We start from the raw sequence: 26,846 nt of genomic DNA on the forward strand, positions 1-26,846 counted from the left end.
GAAAAGGAAGGAAAGAAAGATGGAGGGCGGGAACAGGTCAACTGGAGGAAGGAAGAAGAAGTAAGGATGAAGGGAATGAAGGAAGGAAGGAATGAAGGAAGGAAGGAATGAAGGAAGGAAGGAAGGAAGGAAGGAAGGAAGGAAGGAAGGAAGGAAGGAAGGAAGGAAGGAAGGAAGGAAGGAAGGAAGGAAGGAAGGAAGGAAGGAAGGAAGGAAGGGAACATGGTGACACTTCTGGAACCATCTGTGACTCTGAGTGACTGTGTGGGTTCATCTCTTGTTGGTGTGTTAAACATCTATAGTGTGTTTGTCTCTTTGTGCAGCTCCGTCCAGCCCCTCTGCAGTGTGAGGTGTGTGACCAGGCTCTTGCATCAGACTCCATGACGACAGGATGTGACTGGAGAAAAGAACACAGAGTGAAAAAACGAACAACTTTACTGTTGTGTTTACATGTAAAGTGACAACAGACAAGTTTTTACGTATGATTTTAAAAGAAATGTTGTGTATGGAATAATGACACTGTCGGTGTGAGTGAACCTCACTTCTATCTGGGACTCTGGAAACTGTTCCAGGAAAAAGAAGAAGATGGAGAGAGGTTGGACTGGATGGAGAAGAGTTCAAACTGTCAGTCATTTGGTTTTATTTCTGCTTGATCAGTAAGAAACAAAACCAGCCAATTAATACAACCAGAGCCAGATGCATTAATGATGTGTTGTTCACATAAGCCATATCCTGCACATAAAGTTGTATTTATTACCCCACGGTTTTCCAAAGTGATCCAAATGAGAGACATGTAATTGAACCTAAAATACAATTACCAACTCATCATTATTACAAATGTAGCTATTCACACAGCAATAAAATTACAATTCATAAACACAAATCATTGTTTTGGCTCAGTGTTCCTTGAGCATCATTTCATATGTTTATTGATTATTATGAGTCATTCTGCAACCTGTTTTTATACTATTTCAATATCTACATGTCACACTTCTCTAGTCTCAATAGATAAATTTCAGAGTAAAACAGGACGTCAACATTTAAAGTCATTGTACTAAAGTAAACTGAAACCTCAGTTTCACAGTCAGTTAAGTTATTATCAAATCAAATCAGTTTATGGTCAGTTCCGGGAGTGGAAATTAGGCTCCATGCACATGCACCCACTTTCTCAATGAGTGAGATTTATAATGGGAAACTGCATGTGCAAAAACACATATTTATGATGAAAATAATTTGTGTCCTGGTTTTGTGTGTCCACATACAGCATATGTTTTGATTTCTTTGCATGTATGGATTACTTGTTAACAACACCGTGTAAAAATCTCATGTCAGAAATATATTTACTGAGAAAAATGTGGATGTGTTCAATACTTACTTGCAGCTGTATCTACAGAGTTGTATGTGTCTCTGGGGTTTCCCTCTGCCTGAGAACTGGGTGAACAGTAGCCAGACTGACAGTCACTACCACTAACTGCTAGGAGCCACAAATACACCACTGTGATTGGTTGTCTGTTTGATGATCTAAGCAGAGAACAGCTTTTAATCAGAGGTGTTGGGGGGGCAGGGTCGCATGGTGGTTTGTCTAATGCCACTTTAAAATTGTGTGATTGTGTTGTGAGCAGTGACACAGTGTGATGGGTCCTCTGAGGAAAAAGGAGACAGACATCCAGGTTGAGAGCAGGATTAAGACTCTCTCTCGCTCTCTCTCTCTCTGTGTAAACGTGACTTTCTTCTCTGAATTCTGACTTTTTGGTTAAAAAAAATCCCATAGCCCTGTGGCCCTAAACCTCGTCTGTAACACAACCTGTGGACAGAGAGCAGAAAGGTGTCAACAATTTCCACGAGTTCCATTCTAGTGAAATGAAAGGTGTGTATCACTCGCCACCTTCGGGCTTGATTCAGCTCTTTTTCTAATCTGGAGGGGGAAGCCCAGTTTATTGTTTGTTCTCCGGTTTGTTCTGTTTGTTCTGCGGCCTTGAGCTTCTGCCAAAGCAAAGTCTCTGAATGCTTCTGTCTAGACAAGTTTTAACCTTGTAGCCACCCAGTGACAATCACAGGCCACTGGAGCAGATCTGGGTTTTCACTGCTCCCCTCACTCACACTTACATCAGCCCCCCCCCCAACCCACATTGTATGTAGGGCACTGCACCGCCTCCTCTCTGTCGCCTCCAACCTGCGGTGGCACTTCCTGTTCAGCTGTAGAACAGACCGCCCGACGTGAAGCCTTGTTATTGGGCGACTGTTTAGGACATGCACCGTTTTCTGTCACCTAAAAATAAAGCCTTATAATCACATTATACATGAGACACACAGACCAACCAATCAGATTTAAATACATTTATATTAGTTAAATGCTGCATGTTTATAATTGGTCAAATCAATCAATCAATTTTGTATTTATATTTGTTTATTTAGCACATTCTATGGTACGCATTATGATGCCAGTGGGGGAAAAAATGTTTGGAGTGTTTTTATGTCTCAAAATAGACTAAATAAACATAATCTAAAGAAATGTTTTAAAATTATTTATATTTGGAAGTTTTTGGGATTTTTTGACTGTAGGCAACATTGTACCATTACGGTTCATCATATGTATTAGAAACACCAGTCTCTAGACTTTCCCCTTCACTGGCCTCATCCGAATTCTCATTCTCATCTTCCTCATCATCATCATAATAGCCTGATGTTTATGTGGCAAGGTGAAGAGGGCCCGGGCGAGGATTGAACCCACACCTCCCGGGTAATAGTCATGCGCACTTACCAGTCAACCAAAGGAACATCCCCTTGGCCAAGTAGCCAGGGCGCACGATCAGTTCGAGGCATAGTGACAGGACCGTCTGTCACATTTACTTTACTGCATCCAAAATCAAATTTATTAAGGATAAAAACAAAATTATGATGAATTATATGTTTTTGAACATTATATTTACACCTAAACACACACTACCATAGTCTCATAATGCAATATTGATTCCATAATGGTCCACTGTTGCCTCAAGGCAACATTGCAATTTTCTATAATGGTATGTTGTTGCTTTCGGGCAACAGGTGCATTTTAACAAGTTTCCATTATTTAATAAGTAAATAAATTGCATGGAACTATTAAAAATTAAACTTTACTAATCTATTAGTGTAAAAAAAAAATTCCAGATGAAAAAGGGCCAGGAAGTTATGTTTTCAGACCGTTTTAGTGGAGCAAAATGGCAAACCTGTTTCCTTTGAAAAAGTCTGCAAAAAAGGGATTCAGTATGGCTTCTTGAAAGGCATGTGATGAATTAAAGCATTGTTATTGGTTATCTAATGTCTCCTCTCTTTTTTAAAGTATTACAGCATTAAATGGGATGAATTGTGGAGATGTGACAGGCCAAAAAGTGGTATGTTGCCTGAGGGCAACATGGTACCATAGAGGGTTAAAAAATTAGGTAATACAATTACCATTAAAAAAAACATTGGGCAAAAAATCTGCAAGATTTTTGAAATGACACATGCAAAAGTTTATTAAAGTGGGCAGGAAGTGAATTCCATATTTGGAACCTCTTGAATTGAGAGGAAACAGTTTGCGATTTTGGGAGCCGAAGCTGGGAGCTTCACGGCTTGAATAATCATGAAATCCATTTGTTCGTGGAAAAAAAAAAGTGGGTATGTGTTTTGTTTGAAGGACAAATTGAGCAATTTGGAGGTTATTAATCTGAGAGATATGGAGGATGTCAACGGTGATGAGTGGCTTCTTGGAGGAGAAAAGGTGGTGATCCTCACTGCTTGTTTTTGCAACCTAAGAATTTCCATTTCATTTGTGAATTTTGGGATGAAGCGAGATGACTTGGTGGGCTATTAGCCGTGTGTGTGTGTCTGTATTACTGTGATGTCACAGCATTTACTTAACTGTGAGGCCTTGGTCAGAGTGTGATGCTTCATGTGTAACCCAGTCACAGCAGAGATTCATTTACAGGAGGGAAACAGAGACAGTGGTGCTCATCCGTCCACTCCTGCTGTATCCAGATGATTTTCTCTGTGGGACAACAAACCTGAATCCTGTAAAGTATTTTATGTATCGATTGCTAATCTTTAACCATAAATCGAAAACCGTAATTTTTTTCCACAGTCAGCGTCAGATGGCTACTCAAACATGCACCGAGAAGTTTATTTACTTCAAGCAAGCCGACATGTTTGTAAAACTAGATCTAATTCAAAGTCTCCCGGAGTCTCGCGCGAGACCCAAGTTGCCGTGCTCGGTGTGTTCAGGTGCAGTGGGAAAGCTACCGTTTGTGCCATAAACACAGGAATATCAACTCTTGACTTGCTTCAAGTAATAAAAACTACGGTAGTAAAAAAATTACGGCTTTGAGGGATGTAAACAGCCTAAGCAGCGGAACTTGCATCCGCTCCCATTCATTGCTGCCGTGGCGATGCGGGGACAGACACAACCACCGCAAAACAGGAGCACTTAAACTGAAAATCTTCAGATTGCTTCTTTTAGACCTAAAATGTTAGGAAAATACAGCCCCGAGTTGAATTTGCCCGGAATTGTCCTTTAACCAGACTCTGGTCCACTGATGCAGATCACTCCTTATCTGTTAAAGTCCTGTTTGTGTCAGAGTAAATGAAACAACCCTTCACTTCATGTTTATAGTAACAAGTATTTCAACAACACGTGAGCCCTTTGTGTTTAGTAACAGTGTTAAAGTGACTTTCAGTGGATTGTCCCTTTAAGCCTCGGTCAGAAGTGGATTGTAAGTCAGGTGTGAAGCTGAGGATCAGCCTGTGGCCTTTGAAAACCACGGTGAATGCTGGTGATATAACCACAACAGTGAGCTGCTCTCAGTGTTGTTTTACCTCAGCACCTGCCTGAATTTCCTTTCTTACACTTCCTTGAGTGAGGGATTGAAACATGAGAGCCGTGAACTGTGGGCAGTGTCCCTCAACCATTGTGCGCCGCAGTTAATTAAAGCTTTAGGCTTCGTTTAGCACTGAGGTGCAATTTCCACCCAACCCAACCCCACCCCACCCCTCCACCCAGCAGAGGATGTTGGAAATGTAATTGTGGCTGAAAGTCACGTCTCTAACGAGATTCATCAGCTATTCAAAGCTGCATCCACACACACACTCACACACAGACACACTCACACACACACAGGAAGTCACACGTTTACCTGATTTAATCTGCAGATCCTGTTACAACAATAGAAGCAGGAAGTGGTCTGTGAGGAGATTATATGAACTAATGGGATCATCCCTATGTTCCCCAGGTTCTATATGTTCCCAACTCACCCCAAAAAAAGGTTCTATGTTCCCCGCTTACTAAAAAAAGGTTCTATTGCTGCGTTCAAAACAACTCGGAAGTCGGAGAAAAACGAGCTCCGAGTTGTAAAAAATGAATTGTAAGAAACTCAATTACAGGTCGAAAACTATCATTTCAGAGCTCCGACTTTCTGACTTGACGTCACGACAACATCAAAACATGGCAGCCCTCGTCTTAAATGGTTAGAATTTAGAAATTTTTAGTTATTTGTTGAGGTTTTAATGCATATTTTTTGTGTATTATTGCAGTAGCCTATATGAAATACGTTTATATTAAGCTGTGATTGTTGTATATTGTGTGACATTGTGGTCCTCGTACGTGACGGAAATAACGTTTAACTGTTATCAAGGCCACAACATTATATGTGCGCTCGTCTGCGGCGTCTCCTCTCCTCTTCATTTGCCTCCAAAATAAACATAATTTGCTGCTGCATATATTTTTCGTATTCAGCTATGAGCCACAACATGCCAAACTTCCTTCAGGTATCCATGTTTTTTCTCTTCCGAGTTCCTGCAGCGTGAACGCAATGATGTCAGAAGTCGGAAATTTCTGAGTTGGGAATTTTGACCTCCGAGTTGTATGTTCCCCGCTTACTAGAAAAAAGGTTCTATGTTCACGCTTACTAAGAAAGAGGTTCTATGTTCCCCCCTTACTGAAAAAAAAGGTTCTATGCTCTCTGCTTATCCAAAAACAGGCTGGAAACATAGCAGTAGCATCAATATGTTGTTTTAGGGTTAGGGTCTTCTCCATTATGTTCCATTGTGTGTGTTTAGAGATGTTAAAACAACATATTAATGCTGCTGCTACGTTTCCTGCCTTTTTTTGTTTAAAGGGATAGTTCACTCAAAATTGAAATTTCACTCATTATCTACTCACCCTCATGTCGACTAAGGGCTGGGAGAAGTTTCAGAGTTATCCGTGGCTTCTCTGAGTTACAGGGGGTCTCGGCGTAGCAGTGCATGTCCATATGACGGTTGCAAATGGATACCAACTGTCTTCGTAACAAAAAGACACACCAAAAAACATCCAAATACCTCCATGCTGCTCGTATGTAATGTCCGTCTTGTATTGAAGCCCCGAAATGCAAAATTGTCCCGAAAAAAATTAAATAAGTCTATTTTTCAAGCTTGTTTTGTAGCGGAAGCTTCTCGAAGTTCCTCTTCCCGGTTCGTCACAGACCCTGGTTCGTACGACAATTTCGTATTTCGGGGCTTCAATACAAGACGGTCATTACATACGAGCAGCATGGAGGTATTTGGATGTTTTTTGGTGTGTCTTTTTGTTACGAAGACAGTTGGTATCCATTTGCAACCAGCAAGAAGCCACGGATAACTCTGAAACTTCTCCCAGCCCTTTGTCGACATGAGGGTGAGTAGATAATGAGTGAAATTTCAATTTTGGGTGAACTATCACTTTAATAAGAACCTTTTTTGGGTAACTGGGGAACATAGAACCTTTTTTTTGCAGGGGTAAGAAGGGAACATAGAACCTGTGGAACATAGATAGGCTACCGAACTAATGAGTTGTGCACACAGGAAATTTGGCTGTGACATTTGACAAGAGCAGAGTCCTGTTGGACTGTTCTCCATGCTGGAGGTTAGGGAGCCAGTGAGCGGCTCAGCTGTCTCGCTGGGAGAACAATGAGAGCAGAAGAGAAGGCCTTCGTATTGATCGGTGTCTCCTCATATCCTCCATGTCTAATGAGAAGTTTCTAGTGGAGGACATCCTGGCACGACTCAATAATGTGCCAACGTACAATATTGTGTTTGATCCAGTGGAGGAGTGACAAGTGCGTCTCTTCCCTCAGGAGAAACCAAGTCGATGACCAGGTCAATTCCTTCGTCACCATCTGCACCAGCTGCAGACTCGCTGACATTGACTGACAGACGGTACACACACCACCAATCGAGGCCAAACGTGTCATTACACGGAGCGTGCTGTGTCCTTTTCTTCGCTCGCACTTCTTCTCCACCGCCGCGGCCCATTGTCGACGCTCCATCTCTTCTCTCATCATCAGCCGATACAATATAATGTTTTGTTGTTTTTGTATTTTCGTCCCTTCGGCGACCAGCAATTAGGGAGGTCCTTAATTTGACCTACTTTGTTAGTCATTTCATTTATTTTCCCAAACACAGTAATTGCCTGCCAGGGAGCCTGGGCTGAGCTGCGGCTGTGCACCTGGCCTCAGTCTGTGTCTGCATGTTTCATTGATTAGAGGTTGTCTTCACTCGCTGACATTTACAGCAACACTGCTAGCAAAATCAAGAAACCAAGTACTATCGAATACAATTGGAGAACATTAGTCATTTATTTTATTTGTCTGACATCAAAGTACATCAAATTTGGCTGTATTATAATCTAAAAATATGAAGAAGACAGGAACTGAAAGCAAGAAGGCATGTCAGTGTTGTGTCCAACAAACCTTCTGTCATCGTCTTCGGTCTAAATTTATATTTCCACCCTTTAAAAGCGGGAGCATTGTGGTGTCAGCCGGATCCTGCCAGTTGTCTATTTAACAGAAAAGAGCCGCGAATATGGGACAACTCACTTGACAGGTACATTGATGCAACTGTATGTGGCTTGTACACAAAGCACTTGAGAAACTCCTCCACTCCCCACTGTATCCAAGCAGCCCTTTCTGTGTGCTGCAGGCCGGGCGGCGGGCGCTAGCTGCTCCTCTCCACTCCTGTTTTTTTTTTTTTTTTACTGTCACACCCACACAATGGTTTCCTGCAGAAACTGAGGAGCCACAAGAAGAGGGGGTCGGCCGGGGTGTTGACCAGGTATGAAGACAAAAGGCCAGTCAGTGTTGTTGGACAACACTGACACAGCCGTGCATGTGTGTGTGTGTGTGTGTGTGCGCCTGTGTGTGTTCTATGGCTTTTGTCCTCCCATAGCATCTTACAGCCTTTTTTATTCACTTCTATTTAAGAAAAACTGCTGCTGCAAAAATGAACACATGACACAAATGACACAGTGTCACAGTGAATCAACTCTTTGAATTTTGTCACCAAATATCAACAGTATGTATATATGTATAATATATATAAATATTCATTGTTCAATATGTGGAAGATGAAATGATCTCCAAAAGGCATGAAACACTCTTTTGCAGTGTATTATTTTAGTTTTCTACAGTTTTAGAGTGAAACAGGGAAACAAAGCAGCAGCCTGCAAAAGACTTGAGCTCTCAGATAACTTTGACCAAGGTATGAGACAAGATATTTAAGATACTAACTATGCAGGGTGGCCAAACCTTTTCCTTTTCTGTCATTTTGAAAATGTAAAAGATGGAGAGAAAAAATGAGATCATTTCATCTTCCACTTCATGTTCACATTAACAGAAATGTTGACCAGGGGTGGCCAAACTTTTACATGACACTTTAACATGCCACTATGTGTGTGTGTGTGTGTATACTGTATCTGTATACTCTCTTTGTCTCTCATTGTCATTATGACTTCAGTTTGCACTATGCTAAATGTTCAGTGTCATTTACATCAAGTCTAAAAAGATCATTTTGATTATATATAATGAAAATGCATCTATCTATCTATCTATCTATCTATCTATCTATCTATCTATCTATCTATCTATCTATCTATCTATCTATCTATCTATCTATCTATCTATCTATCTATGTGTTTATGTGTGTGTGAGAGCTACTCTTTCTCATGTGTTTATTATATTATGGCTCATGAGTGCTGCTACATTAGGATATTTCAAGGAGATGGTTGACTATGACTTTCAAAGCAGACCTGTGCTTGTGTAGAGCAGCTGGTTGTATGGTTTGTATACACCTGAAGTAGCAACAAGATGTTTGGCTTTTAAAAAACTGTTTTATTGAAAGTTGCGTTTCGCTCAATAGCTTCATATTGATTTTTTTTATTTACCAGATATTAAATGAAACAGAATGGTAACTCTAGCTTATTGCATTTTATAATGTGAATAATCAACTCAGTAGGTTTTATAAGTGAAATCCTGACCTGCGAGTAAGAGATAAAACAGACATACAGTACACAGTGCTGGGAGCTGTGTTCCTTCAAGCCTTGCCTGACACAGGTCTCTCTGCAGTAGTGGCCTGCTTCTGGAGGTTGTCAGTGAACAATGGAGGGGGGTGCTTTTCCTTGGAGACTGTGACAAGATAAAATAATGAAATCAAGTGAATGGATAAAAGCGGGAACACAGGCAGCCTCAGATAACAGGACTGAAGCGCAATCCTCTTCCACTCCATCTACCTCCACCCCGAGCACAAACGTTAAACACCAACAACTATGTGAGATAAACTTTTTTATACGGGAGTGGATTACAAAACAGGCCTCTCTCATTAACTCTCCACTGTCCCTGCCTGCTTCTTTGGAAACAATGACTGGGAAAGCATTTGTTCCTGTGTGTAATTAGGCAGCCAATTAACAGCTCTAAGGTAGGGGCCTTCATTCTTCCGTTCACACACACACACAAATACACATTTGTATGATTCCTCACACAGTTTCTTTTTACATCCAACACAGAGAGGAGGATGTGTGTTCTCAAGCTCAGGGCATTACTACCTCTCCCTCCGTCGCTTTGTCTGGCCTCCTTTTTCTCTGTCAAGCTAAAAAAAAAAAAGATGAGGGAACAGCATAAAAAAACCCACCCAGGATTCCTTGTTGGGCCAGTTCTTCCTCTATAGAAATCAGACGGTTGTATTTAGTCATCCTCTCAGCACCACTCAGACCTCCCAGTTTGACATAGTCCAGCCCCAAACCTACAGCCTGTGGGAGGAGAAGAGCAGGAGACTGTGAGACACAAACTGGTAATGAGGAAACATGTGATGCTCACTGTCCAGATGCTCGGCAAAAAAGCTTTACTGATTCCAACTGACATCATATTGTCATCTTTAAAGGGATATTTCAACATTTTGGCAAATTCGCCTATTAACATAGGGTAATCCCTATAGTCTTGGGAGCAGGTTCATTACCTTTAATTGTCGGTGCAAGCTGTTTTTAGATCGGCGGGGAAGAGACGTGAGCTGCTCAGCTAACGCAACGGAGGCTCATGGTATTTCCACGTTTCCCTAATCGAACTACAGTAAATACACAACAACTCCAAAACACTCTTGTGGACAAGTTGTGATGTGCACATTCACCATGCTATGAAATAATAACAGTAATTATGTAACATTACGACACATGAAGCAAATACTCAGAACTCCTTGCGCTTTTGAAGTCACTCTGCCCAGCAGCCGTGTCTTGAATGTAGTTCTGGCATTTGCCTCGAAAACAACTCTGTCTCATAATGTTACATTATTATTTCATAGTGTGGTGAATGTGCAGGTCACAACTTGTCCACGAGAGCGTTTTGGAGTTGTTGCATTGTGAATTTTATGAGTTTGATGAGGAAAAGCTGGAAATACTGTGCGCCGTGCAGAGCTAGCGTCTCTGCTCCATCGATCTAAAAACAGCTTGCACTGACAATTAAAGGTAATGAACCTACTCCTGCTGGATTTGCCAAAAATGTTGAAATATACCTTTAAATATTTTCAGGAGCACTCCTCATCAAGTAAAAGGAGTCAAGTCAAAACTGAATTTTACAGAATACTCCTTGAAAGATATTTGCACTGTGAGGTGCTTTCAGTTCTCCAGGAATGCACTCAGAATAAGGAGGGTCTGCTGTTCCTGGTGTAGAGGTTAGCCCCGCCTGACCCACCCAGGTTAGGCCTGGATCTCCCCTCAGGTCCAGGCACAGAGACAGTATTGTGTTTCTGCTGCACTGAAGCAAAGTGTCCTCCATCATTCCAACATGAAGAAGGTTGGAGAAAGCAGGACACTTCTACATAGATCTGGACCTGGACTAAGTGGGACATCGAGAGAGGGAAAACAACTTACTATATCTGACAGTGAGTCATTATCACAGGGCTCACTGGACATTGTACCCAGTAACAATGAACCTGCAGGTGAACAACACACACAGTTACACAATTAGCATTGAAAACAATCCATTCACAAATGATTTTGATATTAATGACCAATGTATGGTAGCATGACTGATGCTAGCTTAAAGCTTCAGTTGGTAACAATTATTCAGTCATATTTGCTGGAACCATCACTATATTCTGATAGTCGGAAATTAAATGGGTGATTTAGGACAAAGTCCCACTCCTCTGGCTCCACCTACAGCCTGTAATCGTATTTGCCGAAATCCACCGCGACCGACGATTCTCCACCAGTCAGGTAGAGGGAGCAGGATGAGCAGCCAAACACAGCTCGTACACGTCGTAGTACGAAAGTGAAAGTAAAGTCGGAAATTTCAAGACGATACACCGTCAGCTCCCTCTTTTCACTTCTGTCAACCCCCCTCCCTGACAGAGGTTTATAAAGGGACCTGATGGTGTATTGTCTTGAAATTTCCGACCAAGTCGCAGCGTTTACTTTCACTTTCGTCAATTTACCAACTGGAGCTTTAAGCGCTTGAGCTGCTTCAATCATGCAGCACTGGCTGGCTACAAGTCTGCCTGCATGTCTGCTGTGCTCCACATACAGTAATCTACTCTACTGCCACATTTTTCTTTTTCCCATGGGTCAGAAGAAAATGGGTAGAATTCACACATTTTGAGGAAGGGGGCCTTTCAAACATCAATCTGGCAATGCACACTGGTAGAGTGACTGGTCACCTTGCTGTCAGAAAAAGTGGTCCCTTTATTTTAAACTTTTGGTGCATTTCCTCCTCAAAAGTAAATATTCAAATCTCCACTGGTAGGTTTGTTATCCAAGGTAAGATTATTGGTTCTGGAATACTGAATAATTCTGGGTTAGATTACAGGTTGTCTAACATCCACACACTCCCCTAAAGGCACCTCAGGTTGCAACTTCAACAGCTATGGATAAAAACAAACAAACAATGCATTATCTACTGCAATAACACATTTGAGTGCAGTGAGTATCTGCTTTGTGGTCAGGTGCGGCCCAGACCTGAGCTCAACACTGATAACAAGAACATTCTCATGAACGTGTAATGAATTGAATGAATGAAAAAATGTTTAGTATATGCACCACAGGGTTGGTGAAGCAGATTGGTTCAGTACTAAGCAATGTAGAAAACAATGACCAGCTGCAGGCTTCCATCAGTCATTGGCTCCTTTCCAACACGTGTCACAAAGGAAACATCAACAATGTGACGTATATGCATCATGTAATTATGTCTAATTTACATCAATTTATACACTTAAAAATGTTTATGCTCTGTGGTACCTGTTGTTTCTTTATACACATATCTGCTCCTGGTGATGGTGTATAAGTGAAACTGAAAGCTTTAAATAGCATCTATGTCTTTTTTTAAAGTAACTGTATTCTTAAACGGTATAAACAGAAAGACAAACAATGCTGTTTCTATGTAGAACTCCTCTGTGGGAGTTAATTTGAGCAGTATTTTACTAATCGATCCGTTACCTTGGTGCTCTGATGTGATGCTGATCAAATCACTGACAGTCGTCTCATCAGTGTGTTTTAAGATGTGACCTTTTACCTCCAGATGGGGCAGGTCCTTTATCTTGTGTGTGACCTCAAAAAGCAGAGAGCACGAGTCTCCAATCACACTGCTCAGCTTCTCCCATTGAACTTTGTCCTTATAGAGAAACACAACAAGGATATAAGATCATACTATAAACACAGACATTTTATAGATATCTCATTAATTTCACAAACACACTTAAAGTGATAGTTCAGCTTTTTTGAAGTGGGGTTGTATGAGCTACAAATGGCCATGAGGTATATTACATAAACTGCAGTAGAAAGGTCTCTCTCAGGTGTGATACTGAGTCCAAGTATTCATGATAAACCAGTAGGAAAGGCAAGTACTGTGCCTGTGTTAGTGCAAATCACACAGGCAGAGCAGTGAACTGAGACACGGGGAGCTTCCGCTACAAACAAGCTTAAAATATAGACTTATTTAAGGGTTAGGGCTAGGGTTCAAAACAACCTAACCCTAAACAACCTAACCCTTCAATACAAGAGGCACATTACAGACAAGCATTATGGAGGTATTTGGATGTTTTTTGGTGTGTCTTTTTGGATGAAGAAAAGTGAGCCCCGTTCGCCACAGTCATATGGCAGTGCAGTGCTGCGCCGAGCCCCCCTGTAACTCCAAAAAGGCACGGATGGCTCTGAAACTTCTCCCAGCCCTTAGTCGACATGAGGGTGAGTAGAAAATGAGTAAAAATTGAAATTTGTAAATTTGAATTTTGGTTGAACTATCCCTTTAACAGTATAGTTCACTGTTCACTTATCTGCCTTAAATGCCCTAATAATTCTAACAACCAGGGATGACAGACTACTGCCACCTCATTTTTACATGCCTTGATTCTTTCACATCTCAGTTATTGCATCACTAGCTGGTCATGACAGGGGCCACAACTCTCACACCTGTGGAATCTCTCTAAAAAAAAAAAAACATTACAAATACTAAACCTGCCTAACCAGGGCTCTGCTTAATGGTGACTGCACAGTTCCTTGCAGGAAAACCTCTTTTAGTCAAAATGTTTTATCATTCAAGGGAAGCATGATATGCAACAGCTTACCCCCCTCCATAAGGGAATGCTCATTATTATAGTGTGGTGTGAATATTGTTGGTGATGACTGGGTGTGGTGTAATTGATTGATGTATGCACATCTGTTTGTCCCTGTGACTTCCTGTCATGTGGGGTGGTGTAATCCACCTGTGTACACACACGTCTGCTCCTGTGACCTCCTATGACTCTATAATCTGTTTCCTTTTCTTCCTGTGACTTTGTTATGTGTGTATTTGATGTTTGACATCAACCTGCCTAGTATGAAGGACTACGGACAGAAATAAGCCTATGGCTAGAATCTGTCATATTTACATAAAAATGTTCAATTATTTATTTATTTAAAGGTTTAAAAATCAGGGACAATGCACATTAATAAAAACATTTTAAAGGGACAACGAGGAGTTTTGGAAAGTTAAGTGTTTTCACACTACATTTCCCAAGAGCCTCCGCGTGCACCGTGAAATTCTTGGACCGGCGCAAGACGGACGAAAGCGAAAACATTTGCCAAGAATGTTTTCATTGATCAAGAATGAAAGTCGGAGGTTCGAAGGCGATCAGATACCGTCGTAGTTCCGACCATAAACGGCGATCCGGCAGCGTTATTCCCATGACCCGCCGGGCAGCGTCCGGGAAACCGAAAGTAGGAAATGCTGCCACTAAATAATAATAACAAAATAACTATAAAGACAAAACAATATATTTATCGAAAATGAAACCATTAAAGGTGTACAGAAATGGCCGTTTGTCCTGTTTGTCGCGCCGAGTTGTCACGAGCTGCAACACGAGTTTACCCGAGTAAGGAAAACGAATTTGATTGGTCGTTATCGAGCGGGCGGGATATTCAAAGCTTGGGGCGAGCCCGAGCTCCCTGTGTGTGTGCATGTCTCAGACGTTTGAATGACGGATTACGGATCCAATAGCAGTGGCTGATGAATCGTGTACAGGCTGACGTATAATCCATGCGCCTGCATTATCCAATGCGAAAAAAAAAATACACACTTTCATCCCGGATTTACTCAAAAATAGAATTTTGCACAAAGTTTGACCTACATCGTCTGAAAGGTGAGTTATTACATTAATTTTATGATCCAGAGTGGGCTCAAATTCAATTTTCTTTTCTGTACACCTTTAACAAGTGTGGGTAATTTAGATTCATCCACTTTAATATGAGACTTTTTTATAACCAAATACAAACTCCTCGTTGTCCCTTTAACAAATGTAAACATGCCAGAATTAACCTAAAGGCTATTTTACATCTGTAAAACATCTAACCACAATAATAAGTTATGTCCCTATTTTAAATAAACTAACTAAATAAATAAACACTCATAAGTTCTGAAAAACATTATACAATTTAGTGCAATCAAATAATACAATATAATTTGCCAGTATCAGTCTAAAATATACTGTAAACACTTTATCACTAAGAACTCACTGTTAGGCTGTTAGGAATTTGCCAGAATAGTTTTTATTTTTCTGCTCAACCCTCTGAATTGAGTGGGAACTACACAGAAACATGTACAATATACAAACAATGTTGAGAAAAGAATGATAGTGTTTTGAACTCACCTCTCTCCTGAATGGATTGATTAGAGCCACGATCGCTGGGTATTTGCTAACAAGGCTTTGGTACGTGTCCACTAATTCATCTGGAGACTTCAAAACTCCTGCTGTAACTTCATACTTTCCTTTAGACTGAGAGGAGGAGAGAGGAAACTAAGTCAGTCCTCCTCAGTGGTGTGATTCCACTGCATTCAGATTTGAACTGTCCTTTTTGGTTGTATGAATTTTGAACCGATTTAAAGTCGGAGACCACCTTTCATCAACTTACATAGTCTATTAGCTCACGGGCGGCACAGTTTAATGCTAAATGGATCTCTGTGCCCAGTGCCAGTCCAAGGTTAGCGCAGGCTTCAGAGATGAGATCCAGAGGCTGCTCGGGCCTCTCGTAGCCGACAGCTAGCGCTCCGCTGCTGTGCGGAGTTGCCTGAGTTGCCTCGAAACAAACACAAAAGGTTCACCTTTTCAACAAGATCCATATAACGTACTTTTCTCCATCCAGTGGTAATAAATACATTAACCCACAATGTTCTTTACATCTCCCCTCTTGAGAAACGTCTGTTGAAAAGTAGCTTACCTGAAGCTGCGTGTGACTGACAATGGATGAGTATTTATTCATTGGTCTGAATGACACGGTTGTCATTTCAAGGTTTTTCGAGGATGAGTGTGTTCCACTCACCCTCTGCACTGTTTGCGTTATGAATGTAAGTGCTAGGGGTCACTGAACAATGCAGGCTATAACAATGTATACAGTAAAAATACTGCCTGAAGGAAAAGGCAAATTAAAGTACTGAATACATAATAAGCATTTCCAGGCCTGAATACCTGAGTTAATTTGGACATTACGCAAAGAAAAGCCATACACAAATACAATTTGTGTGTGTGTATCTTTCAGGAAAGCTCAGTAAAAGAAAAGCTTTTGCCTCCACCTTTTGCATTCTTTACAATCATAAAGCCTGTGTGAACATAGTTTCCATTCTTAAAGTGAATCAACAGCAGTGTCCCTCACCCCGGCTTTTGTTGAAGTGTTCATTATTCTCATCATCTCTTTCTGTAACTCAAGGGTCATTGTGATGATCTGTTGGAGAAGTTCACAGTTCATTGCATTTTATAAACGTTATAGCAAATTGAATATTGAAGAGCTGAGGTGCTTCGTCAATAATAAAGCATGTCACTGTCACAACAAGGAAGGCAATGAACTTGCACAAATAACACAAACTTTTACACAGGGAGCACGTCTGTATCGACTGCCAACACAATGAGACGTGGACCAAAGGCAGAGCCTGTAACAGAGGTGTGGGTGGGAGAGGTGTGTATACTTGTTTGACTCGTTGTCCCGTCTTGGGGATCAGGATGACTTCCTCCAGCAGGTTCAGTTTTCCGGGAGACGTCTTCCCACAGCTCAGCAAAGTCACCAAGGAGACAGGGACGTGAAACTGTGTTGGAGTCTGGATAAAGTGTTGAAGACGTCATTAAATGTTTCTCACAGTTTGTGTGGGGTTTTTTTGCGATTTTACTATATGATCTAACCTCTTGGTTCTTAAGCGCTGCTATGTGTCTGTACAGAGGGAGGCCCTGTAACTGTGCTGCAGCTCTAGCTACAGCCAGAGACACCGAGCCGATGGCGAAGCTCCCGGGCACAACTGGTTCTAATGGCTCTGCTGGAGGAAACGGTTTCTCTGCAGTGTTGCTCTTTTTACCTGTGTAAAACGAGGTTGGGATTCATTAGAGAAACACATGAGACATGGGAACAGACCCAACACCTGCATAATGGAGACAATGTAAAGTGCTAAACACTTGGCAACACACAGGGGTGCTCCTGGCAAGCATTGTTACATTGAACTGACTGGTTGATGAAACCAGTTTGAGACACCTTTAGCTTTGTGACATGGAGCATGATCCTGACAGTGGTGAACTGTGGCCATGAGGGGATGGACATGATCAGCAACAACACTCAAGACTGTGACACTTGGATCATGACAGATGAAGAGGAAATCTTTCTCTGACACCGGCAGCTTGGACAAAGGTCCAGATACCAGGCAGATTGGTCCATGGATTCAGACTGACCCTATCACCTGCTGCCTCAGAACAAATCCAGATCCATCAGACCAGTTATGTGTCTCAGTTCGAATACTTCCATATTACTTAAACTAAGTATTTTGAGTATGTAAGTGTGTCTTAATTCACAAAAATGCAGTGTACTGTAAATACTCGGATGGTGCACTCAAAACGGTCCTGACGCAGCAGCCTGGCCGCTTAAGCTCCACCTCTCATTAAACAGGAGGTGCACACAAGCAAAAAAAAAAAAAGAAAGAAAAAGGACAAGTAAGGTGTTCATTATCGCTAATTTAAATAACAAACAAAACAAGCCGGTAGATGTGTTGATGGGCGATAATAGCGGTCCAAAAAAAACGAAAACATTGGAGATCGTTAGTTCCGGTGAGTGAGCAACGACAGTATTCATTTTGAGACACTAAACACACTAACTGCCGAACTTCGCGCACTACAGAAGTAAGTACACATAGTAGTAGTGCACATATTATGACAGTGTACTCATGGAAGTATTCGAATTGAGACACAGACCAGGTCTCAGCTGTGCAGTTAGTGAGTTTGTGGCCACTTCTGTTTCTGTTCTAGGTTGACATCCTGCTGGTCAAAACGTGAGTCAAATTTTACAAGGTTTACTTATTTAGTTTTAGTGTATTCAAAATTACTTTTATTTTCTGTAACAATCCCAAAGCCAATGTAAAATCCGTCTGATCATCTTTGTTCTTTGCCCCTGTACAAGAAAACTATTCATCTGTGACTCAGAGCTTTGTTCATTCTGTTCAGATTACAATGCCTGAGTATTTTGGCATTGTATTGTCCACCAATGAAAAAACCCCTTTTGCTTTTTGTAAAACCGGCGAAACGCCAACTGTTGGATTGGTCACCAAAAATATGCCATCTAAAGACAAAGACAAACAATTGTTTTAAAATCTATGATTGTAAAATATTTGGAAAATAAATGAAGAGTTGAATGAGTCTTGGAATCTAGATTATGATGCATTCAGTAACTGACTTCCGGATCACGTGGAGGGGAAAGCCATGGTAAACCCAAATGTGTGGAGAGAGTCAATGAGGAACGTCTGGTTGAGGCCCCTGTCCATGAGGTCTACTTCCACCTCTGGAGGAATTTTACATACATTGGGGGAAAGTGGGACATGGAGTCTAAGTGGACCAGGTTCAGAGTCTCATTATCAGAAGTGGCTGGGAGCTGGGTCCTCAACGTCACTGGTGCCTGTCAAGGAGGCAACCTGAGGACCCGCCGGTGGAGACCAGTGATGAGGGAAGCCGTCAAGCTGAAGAGGGAGGCCTTTAGGTCTGGGCTGAAGCAACAGGAGAGGAGGATGGACTTTGTTTAAATGGCTTGACTTCATGGAGGAGGACTTTTGTCTGGCCTCAAGGAACTTCTGGAAAGCTGTTTGTCAACTCAGAGAGGGGAAGCAGGCCCGATTAAGGCTGTGTTCAAGAATACTCCCAGTGAAAGCTCCCAGTGTCTCAGTTCATGGCCTGGCAGAGCCGTGAACTGAGACACTGGGAGCTTCTGCTACAAAAAAGCTTAAAATATAGACTTATTAAATTTTTTTCGGAACAATTTCTCATGTCGGGGCTTCAATACAAGAGGGACATTACAGACGAGCAGTATGGAGGTATTTGGATGTTTTTTGGTGTGTCTTTTTGGATGAAGAAAAGTGAGCCCCGTTCGCCACCGTCATATGGACATAGTGCTGCACGGAGCCCCGCTGTAACTCAGAGAAGGCATGGAGGACTCTGAAACTTCTCCCAGGCCTTAGTCGACATGAGGGTGAGTAGATAATGAGTGAAATTTGAATTTTGGGTGACTATCCCTTTAATATCACATATTGGGAATTACTGTTCCAGAACTAGTTGCAACTAGTCCCCACCCTACCTTTATCAGCAGTCTTCTTGTCTTTGGCCTGTGCAGACGGTGCAGAAGTTAGAACCATCTCAGACTCGCTGGGTGAATGACTCTCCTCCTCCTCAGCGTCGGGGATGTCTTTCTCCTCCCCGTACCAAGCCAGGAAGAAATTACTGTGAAATTAGTGAAACAAGATCATAAAGGAAACTCTAAAAGAAGACTGCATGTTCATGGTTCAGGATAAAATAAGCAAGACTGCTTCTGGGAAGACTTTGTGGTAGTCGAGTCAGCTGGTACCCAGAATCAACGACTTTTAAAATGAATCCAATCCACTTTATTTATGTTTCAACTGCTTTTTATCCCCCACTCTGTTTGCTATGGAGATCAGTGTACAGTATAATTCAACTGCTGGTAAAAAACCTCCCAAAAGTCTGGTTCATGAATGATTAAATAAACAATGATTGCTGCTAAACAAAGCAGCAATCCCCATCTGTCAGGATCTAAAGGATTCTTCAGAGCATTTATTACAACACACAACTAAGCTTTCTAAAACTGGATTTGTCAGGAATCAGGATGACTCTTTTAAGCACAGCAACTGAAAATAATTCAACTTAGTAATGTATGTTGTAGTATTAAAATAGTTATACAAAAAAACAAACACACAACTCAGCTAAACAAGGTTTCAGTCAGAGGTACAAGCCTCCAGATTGACTTGAAAAAACATCTGAATGTTACCTGAGAATGTGGTCAACACCTGATTGGTCGCAGGGGTTTTGGTCCTTCAACATGTTGGTCAGAGGTTCATCGACCCATTGCACAGCAGTTATCACATGGTCACACCACTCCTGACTATTGGGCTCTTCAGATTCAAAGTGGCTGGAGACTGCAGCTGAGGCAACACTCTGAACACAAACACAAAAAAGAACATCTTCAAAGAGTCAGGGGAGGATTTTCCACTTGGACCCGATAAAGGAGACTAACAAGATCCTCAAGCAGGCCACCATAAAAGACCCCACCAGGCCATAGGTTATGTAAACTCTGAATGGTATATTCTTTCATAGATGAACTAAAAGTATATATATTTTTTTATAATTAAAAAACCAAATGATCTCTAATTACTTCAGTATGAAATTGTAAAATACACAGAATTCAGATGGGCCATCTGTGCAAACATAAACCATATAGCAGGCTGGTACCATATTGTTTGCTCTATTATATAGCGGCCAATATTCATTAATTCTGCTCACCAGCTGGCTGGGTATGGAATGAGAGGACTGCCGACCATATTCAATTGCTGCTATTGTAATGCTTCCTAAGCACTTTAATTAAGCATGCTACAGTTAAAACCCCATCATTGACAGTACCATTCAGATTTGGGGACAAAGAGCAAAGCAATTTATACTATAACATGTTAGGGTATATATTCAGGATACATTTGCATTGTTTAAGCAGCTTCAGAAGTATAGGCTACCAAAGATGATTTCTTTAGGTACCTGCAGGTGAGAAACCTTGTGATTGTGAAGACTCATCTTGACAATTTGTAGATTAAAGAAATGTCTGATGGACTGTTCAGTAAAAGGATGTGCAGTTTTAGTCATGTTGAGATATTGCAACAAAGTGGACGAGCGCATATTGGCAGTATAAAAGGAACTGGGAGGGCAAACTAGGAATAGTAAGAGTAGATAACAGCTGGAGCATGGATCTGAGCTTTGCTAATCAATGTTCTATTCATGTAAACCACTGTCTGATTCAGTTTTATGTTTTACAAAGACTGCATACTCAAATGAAATATCCCATCATGTATCGTCATTGCTCCAGCTCCTGTCCTTTGGTCACCAGTGTGAATAGACACATATTTCCCTGCTATGGAAAATGAAAAGTCTTGAAAACAGCAACTAATCCACCTGGAAAGAATGTGCTGCATTGAGTTGTTGATTTGATGACCTGTAGTACAAACTGTAAAAACATCTGGAATAAGATCTATCTAAGATTATCTATAACATCTGTTTGTTTTTCCTGCAAGCACATGAGCGTCCATTCAGGCTCCTGGTGCTTGAAAACTGACCATCATGGGGCCAGATGAATGACTCCACAAAGACGTCTGGACATCATTTCCTCACATGAGTTTAGTATTGATTAACAGCGTGAGGTACCGCGCGTACATGATTTTACAAAGTAATCCAAGTTACAGTGAGGGTCGTAATGTTGTACTGAATATTATCTCTGTTGTGATTCCCTCATGTGGCTGCAATGAAATCACAGCTATGTTGATTTTCAGCATCGTGACCTTGTGTGACATTTCATACAATAGTTCTATGGATGCAATGTTTAGTTAACAGTAACAAGTACAGATTTTTTACTTGGCTATGCCATCATAAATAGTTCCACATGTGAACTGGCACTTGACTGTTGCTAAGCAACACTAAACACTTCCCACACCTGTTTATGGTAACAGAGAGCATCCAATTATCTGTTGATTAATCTACAGAGGAACCTAGAAGAGTAATCTGTTCTTTTAATTAATCAATATAAGATTTGTGTAACTGCCCATAATAACTGTACAAAAACACAGTATTTCAAAGTTACATGTTATTTAATCATTTTAAAATCTGTACTTTTTTTGTTGTTGTTTTAATTGCATTTGTGTGCTACACAGATGAAGATATCTTAATTAATATAAGTTATTATACTCATTATTATCTCTCTGGCCCTGAGGAGTAATACTGTGGATGTCTGCTTATTGACTGGGCCAACTGTGTCACCATGACCTTGGTTCTGACCTAACATCTCCTACTGCCTTTTTTCTGATACTGTAAATAAGTGGAATGGAAGGGGTCAAGCAGGGTTAGTGTCTTGATTGCTACTGTTTTTGCTCACTTTTTGCCTCCAGCTATTTATCTTCACATGAGAGCCTAATGCATGTTTGAAGGGCCCCCTCATTTTCAACCATTAGCACATCGCTAATGAATCACATCTCCTTTGTTAAATCTTTATTTGTACAATCTTTATGCTGAAAGCATACACTGAACTGAATATCCAGAGTCTCACATGAGCCAATCCAAGCTGTTGACAAAGCAACCATTCATCTGGACTGGCCTGTAGCCACAAGGCAAGATGTGGTACGAGTTTTACCTTTTCCTTGTTGTGGACGATGCAGAAGACCTCCACCTCAATGGACAGCTGTCCTGTTGTGTCATAAACCTCCCTTCCTTTCAGTCTGTGTATCCTTGGCGGTGCAGAGAGGTTTGCAAAGTAATTTGCCTAAAGTGATGAAAAAGACATTTTTAACCACAGTGAGTTGTGACCACACCACACTCAGAAACCCCAGATTCTGCCATTATGCTGCTTTTAAATTGTTCTTAGTCATTAAAATCAACCTTTGCACACAGAATAGACATTGTGGCAAAATTCATATTGGTAACTGCAAATGAAGCGACAAACAGCAACATGTGGTGATTGTGAATTTTAATGAAGTTCAAAGACTAGGAGCAAGTGAAAACCCACTTCACCTGAGTTGTGTCAAACAGTCCCAGTTCTGATGGTAACAATATCCAATATCAAGGGAGTTGAGGACTTTAACTGGGAGTCATGGATGATTATTATCATAAACTACAATTTCCCATATCTGAGCTTTTGTTGGTGTCATCACATTCTAAGCTAACAAACCAAAGAGATTGGTATTGGTAATGTGAATTCCCCTCTACAAAAATTAAAGAATGTTTCTATGAGTCTTGCATTAAGGTGGCATTCTGTGTAGATGAATAGCTACACAAGCCATGGCTGACCTAAGGTAGACCTGGTTTATTCTTTAAACACTTTCATGTATTACCTAATTTTACTTTTACTTGGCCTTGATCTGACCTCATCTTTGGTTATTCTTATTTCCTGCATTTTTATGCCTTAATTTGCTCTGTAATTTGAATTAAAGCAGATATCAGTGGAATGTTTTTGTTAATATAAGTCCTAAATAGTCCTATTTTCCGTCAGCAATCACTTACATGAAGTATTTCAGCCTAAACACGAGTCTCTCCGTCACTCTGCTCTGCTGTAACCCGAGGAGAAAATTTTCCTTGTGGGATACAAGTGTTATCCAATGAGGAGAGAGAACGGCATGAAGGGCTGTGTGTGCAGCCAAGGGATGCGCGTGAATGTGGTGACGTAGCACGAGGACCAATTGATGCCTGACAAGGGCGGGGGCTGCTAACTCATGGTGCGTTCAAAGAAACTCGTACTTTGTGTTTTTCCTTCCTGTGAAGTCATACCAGTTCGATCTGGTACGAGTTCACGGGTCGGAAGTTACGAGTGGCCGTTATAGGGAACTTTCACAGACAACAGGATGGTAAAAACACGAGCTACGGGTTACCTGGAACGCTACCAAGTCGTAGTTGTGACTTGAAGCTGTAACTTACGGTTTCAAAAGCCTGCCTTGAACGCAGCATTAGCCGAAACGGCCGTGAAGCTGATATCTGCTTTAATGTTGTAATACACCTAACATAAGGTGCAGTGGAAAGGATGGTTTACCAGTCCCATGTCAAGGGAGTGTGGGTTTTTATTTTTATTTTTTTTTACAATTTATTTTAAAGTTCCGGAAAATTCAAGCAGTACTTGAATGCGGCACTAGCTCCAGATGGTGCAACCAGACTAAGGCTGTGGATGAATAGTTATTATTTGCTTAGGAGTGTTCTTAACTGAGTAAAATGACCCAGATCTCACTGGTGATAAGAGTTGGTTGAATTCTCTAAATGCTGAGGAATGGAGCTTCAATCCTCATTTGCTTCTGCATAGTACACTCTGGCCCTTCCTTTAGAAAAAGGAAGAGGATAAAATGCCTTTCCACAATCCATTGCCCTAGCACCACTGTGCCACTATCGTTTCACCACAGCAGACTGACATGAATGTAGAAACAGTAGACCACAACTGCTTCAAAACTGTTGAGCTAAAAAAAATCCATAATGTATTCTCCCTCAGACACAGTTAAGAGGCATTCAGAATAACAAATGCATTGAACTTCAAGTTAACAAGTGAAGATGCTTCAGGGTCCTCGGTATGAGCTGGAAAATGTTGCTAAGGAAGAAGGATGTCCAGAACCTTCTGCTCAACCTGACCCAACCCCAGGTAAGCAGAAGATAATGTGTATGTTTTTTTCTCTAAATCAAAGGTCAAGTCTGTCAGATATCTCTATATTCTGTATTGAACGTATACTTTTACAGACTGATGATATTGAGGCTCAGTGAACTGATACGCATACAGAAGGTTGGACCAAGATGTTATCCATTACCACAGACAAACCATGTTATTAGAGGTGGTTGTTTAGTTATATAATGAATTTGATGTTGAAAAAAAGTATCAAGAATCTGTATTAAAGGTAAGGTATAAGCACGATAATGAAAAGTCTTAATGAAGCTAAGTGAAGGTTCAGTCTCTTTGAGCATGCTCACTGAGTCACCTATCAATTTTCCCGCTACCCTCTTGCTCTTCTCCTTACTTGATTTTGTCCAATCACAGCCAGCCACCTTTCTCTCTTTCACCAATCAGTCATTAGCTCTCAAATTTTCTCTCTCTATCTGCTCTCATCCAGCTGTCATTTCAGCCAAGAATTCCCACAACCCACCTCCACCCCTTCACCTCAAGATCCCGGGGTCTAAGCGCCAAAGTTGTCTTCATGGGCATAATAAATGTTGTAATTCAATTTCACAAGCTGTCTTAGTATTCTTATTAGTCTGTCCTGAGGTCTTTTACAGTCTTGTGTGTTAATTTCCTTTAATGTTATATTATTTTGATTTATCTTTCTTGTTTGTTTTGTTCTTGTTTTTTCATTCCTATGGTGGTTAAATGTACAAAAAGTATTTTTTTTAAATCCTTCCTTTAGGAGGAAGTGTTCTACAAAATAAAACTCATAGAATTTCACAGCATTTCTATTAGCTTGATGCTTTTATTTTGACGGAACGGCCTGTCTCCTTTCCGGTTGCGTGCCACCAGTAAACGGCCCCAGACCACATGAGACCACCCGCTCCTGAGGGGAAAATGACGACACAAAAACGTCATAATTTTTGCTGACAGCAGCAACCCAGTGCTCGTGCACTAGCTAGTTGGTAAAGTTGTTAATTAAGCTAATTTAGCTGTATAAAGTAACATAACTTACATTAGGATTAGCACAATCACCGCCGGACTGCCAGGCTACCTACAGTATTAACAACAGTGAAAGAAACGGTCGTACCAGGAAGCCGTGAACGTCTCTGTGCTTGTAGAGGTAGAGCTCGTTGAGAGCTCCCTCTATCTGCTCCGGGACTCTGTTGACCCGGTAAAACTCCGCCGCTGCGCTTTTCATTTCATAGAAGTCCCGTTCCTCTTCAGAAACACGGCTGCTTACTCCTCGATAAGACATTGTTCATGCTTCGTCACCGTCTTTGTCGGCTTTGTGTTGTGTGTTACCATGGGAACGAGTCGGTCCAGCGCGTGGTCCAGCGACAGCGAGGCACACAGGGAGATCAGAGAGACGCCGCTTCCTTGTCACGTCATGAATACAACGCTGTGTTTAATTAGGAGGAGAGAGGAGTCCTGCAGTCTGTGTAACCTCTGCTTTTCAGAGAGGTGGGAATGCAAATACGTTATAAAAAAATTAACAAACAGTTTTCTTATGAGCTTTGTAGCCTAATCAAATTAGACAATATGGGCATTTTCTACTGTTGTGAGAAACCTGGGGCCAGTTTCTAGATTCCACTGTGGTTTGTAGCCTAGTCAGATATGCACAATCTTAAACCACCTATTCTATTTAGGAGGGTTGGGGTCAAACCCGACTACAATGAATTCTGGGTAAATTAAGACTTTTTCAATATAAAGAAATAGCCAGTTTACGAACTGCATCCAACCAGTCAGCTCTATTACCCCTGCAGAAATGTTTGTCTTTTGGAAGAGTTCAACATTTACAAGGTCGTTTTGCTTTTGGTAAAGAGTGTAACAATAAAAGGGAAATTAAAATTCTGAAAAAAAAGGCTGCATTCTGTAAAAACTCAATTTTTCTCTTTGTTCAACAAATTGAACAAATTATGAGCTATGTTCTTTGGGTTTTAGTTGGTCAGTGCTGGTGTCATATGCCAATGTTGGTCTTAGGCATGAGTTTGCATGTGGATATGGTGTCAAATTTTTTTTTTAACCTAAAATGAGTCAGTGCTTAGTTTTGTGAAACTGACTGACCAATCTTTTAGCAACATTAAGACTGAAACAACAACACAGACAGTCTGAAACCAATCCCTGAAGGAAGTCCCATGACCAGTTGGTGAACAGGTTAACTGAGCTGAATCTATACAGTTTAGATAGCCTACTGTATGTCAGTAACTGTATCCATCTAGACTGACAGACTGACTTTGTGGTTGTGTAGGAGTTTAGGCCTATGTGACATTGAGCTGCTGTGTCTTTACGTCACCAAAAACCTCATTAGCCTGATTCCATAACTCATGTAAACTGTTCTGCTAATCACTTTCCAAGGGCATTCACTATGCACAATTACACACAAGATATGCTT

At 41.1% G+C, this 26,846-nt stretch overlaps 2 protein-coding genes across 3 annotated transcripts in view; one reads left to right on the forward strand and one right to left on the reverse strand.

The window, feature by feature from the left end:
- Window positions 1–861, forward strand: part of shtn1 (shootin 1) — a 28,767-nt gene extending 27,906 nt beyond the window's left edge. For both annotated transcript variants that reach the window (XM_083988005.1, XM_083988006.1), the window contains exon 16: window positions 324–861. The gene's annotated coding sequence lies outside the window, so the exon portion shown is untranslated. The remainder of the gene's footprint in view (window positions 1–323) is intronic.
- An 8,478-nt stretch (window positions 862–9,339) lies between these two features.
- On the reverse strand, window positions 9,340–25,709 carry eno4 (enolase 4; the record flags this gene model as incomplete). Its single annotated transcript, XM_083987904.1, has 13 exons — window positions 9,340–9,431; window positions 9,934–10,051; window positions 11,165–11,226; window positions 12,725–12,899; window positions 15,412–15,537; window positions 15,674–15,838; window positions 16,412–16,480; window positions 16,722–16,850; window positions 16,933–17,102; window positions 19,355–19,497; window positions 20,060–20,226; window positions 22,457–22,585; window positions 25,542–25,709. 13 exons carry the CDS (start codon window positions 25,707–25,709, stop codon window positions 9,340–9,342), a joined length of 1,713 nt encoding a protein of 570 aa, XP_083844030.1.
- Between the last annotated feature and the right edge of the window lie 1,137 nt (window positions 25,710–26,846).

The sequence above is a fragment of the Trachurus trachurus genome (assembly GCF_905171665.1).
Source record: "Trachurus trachurus genome assembly, chromosome: 15".
In the NCBI taxonomy this organism is placed as follows: Eukaryota; Metazoa; Chordata; class Actinopteri; order Carangiformes; family Carangidae; genus Trachurus; species Trachurus trachurus.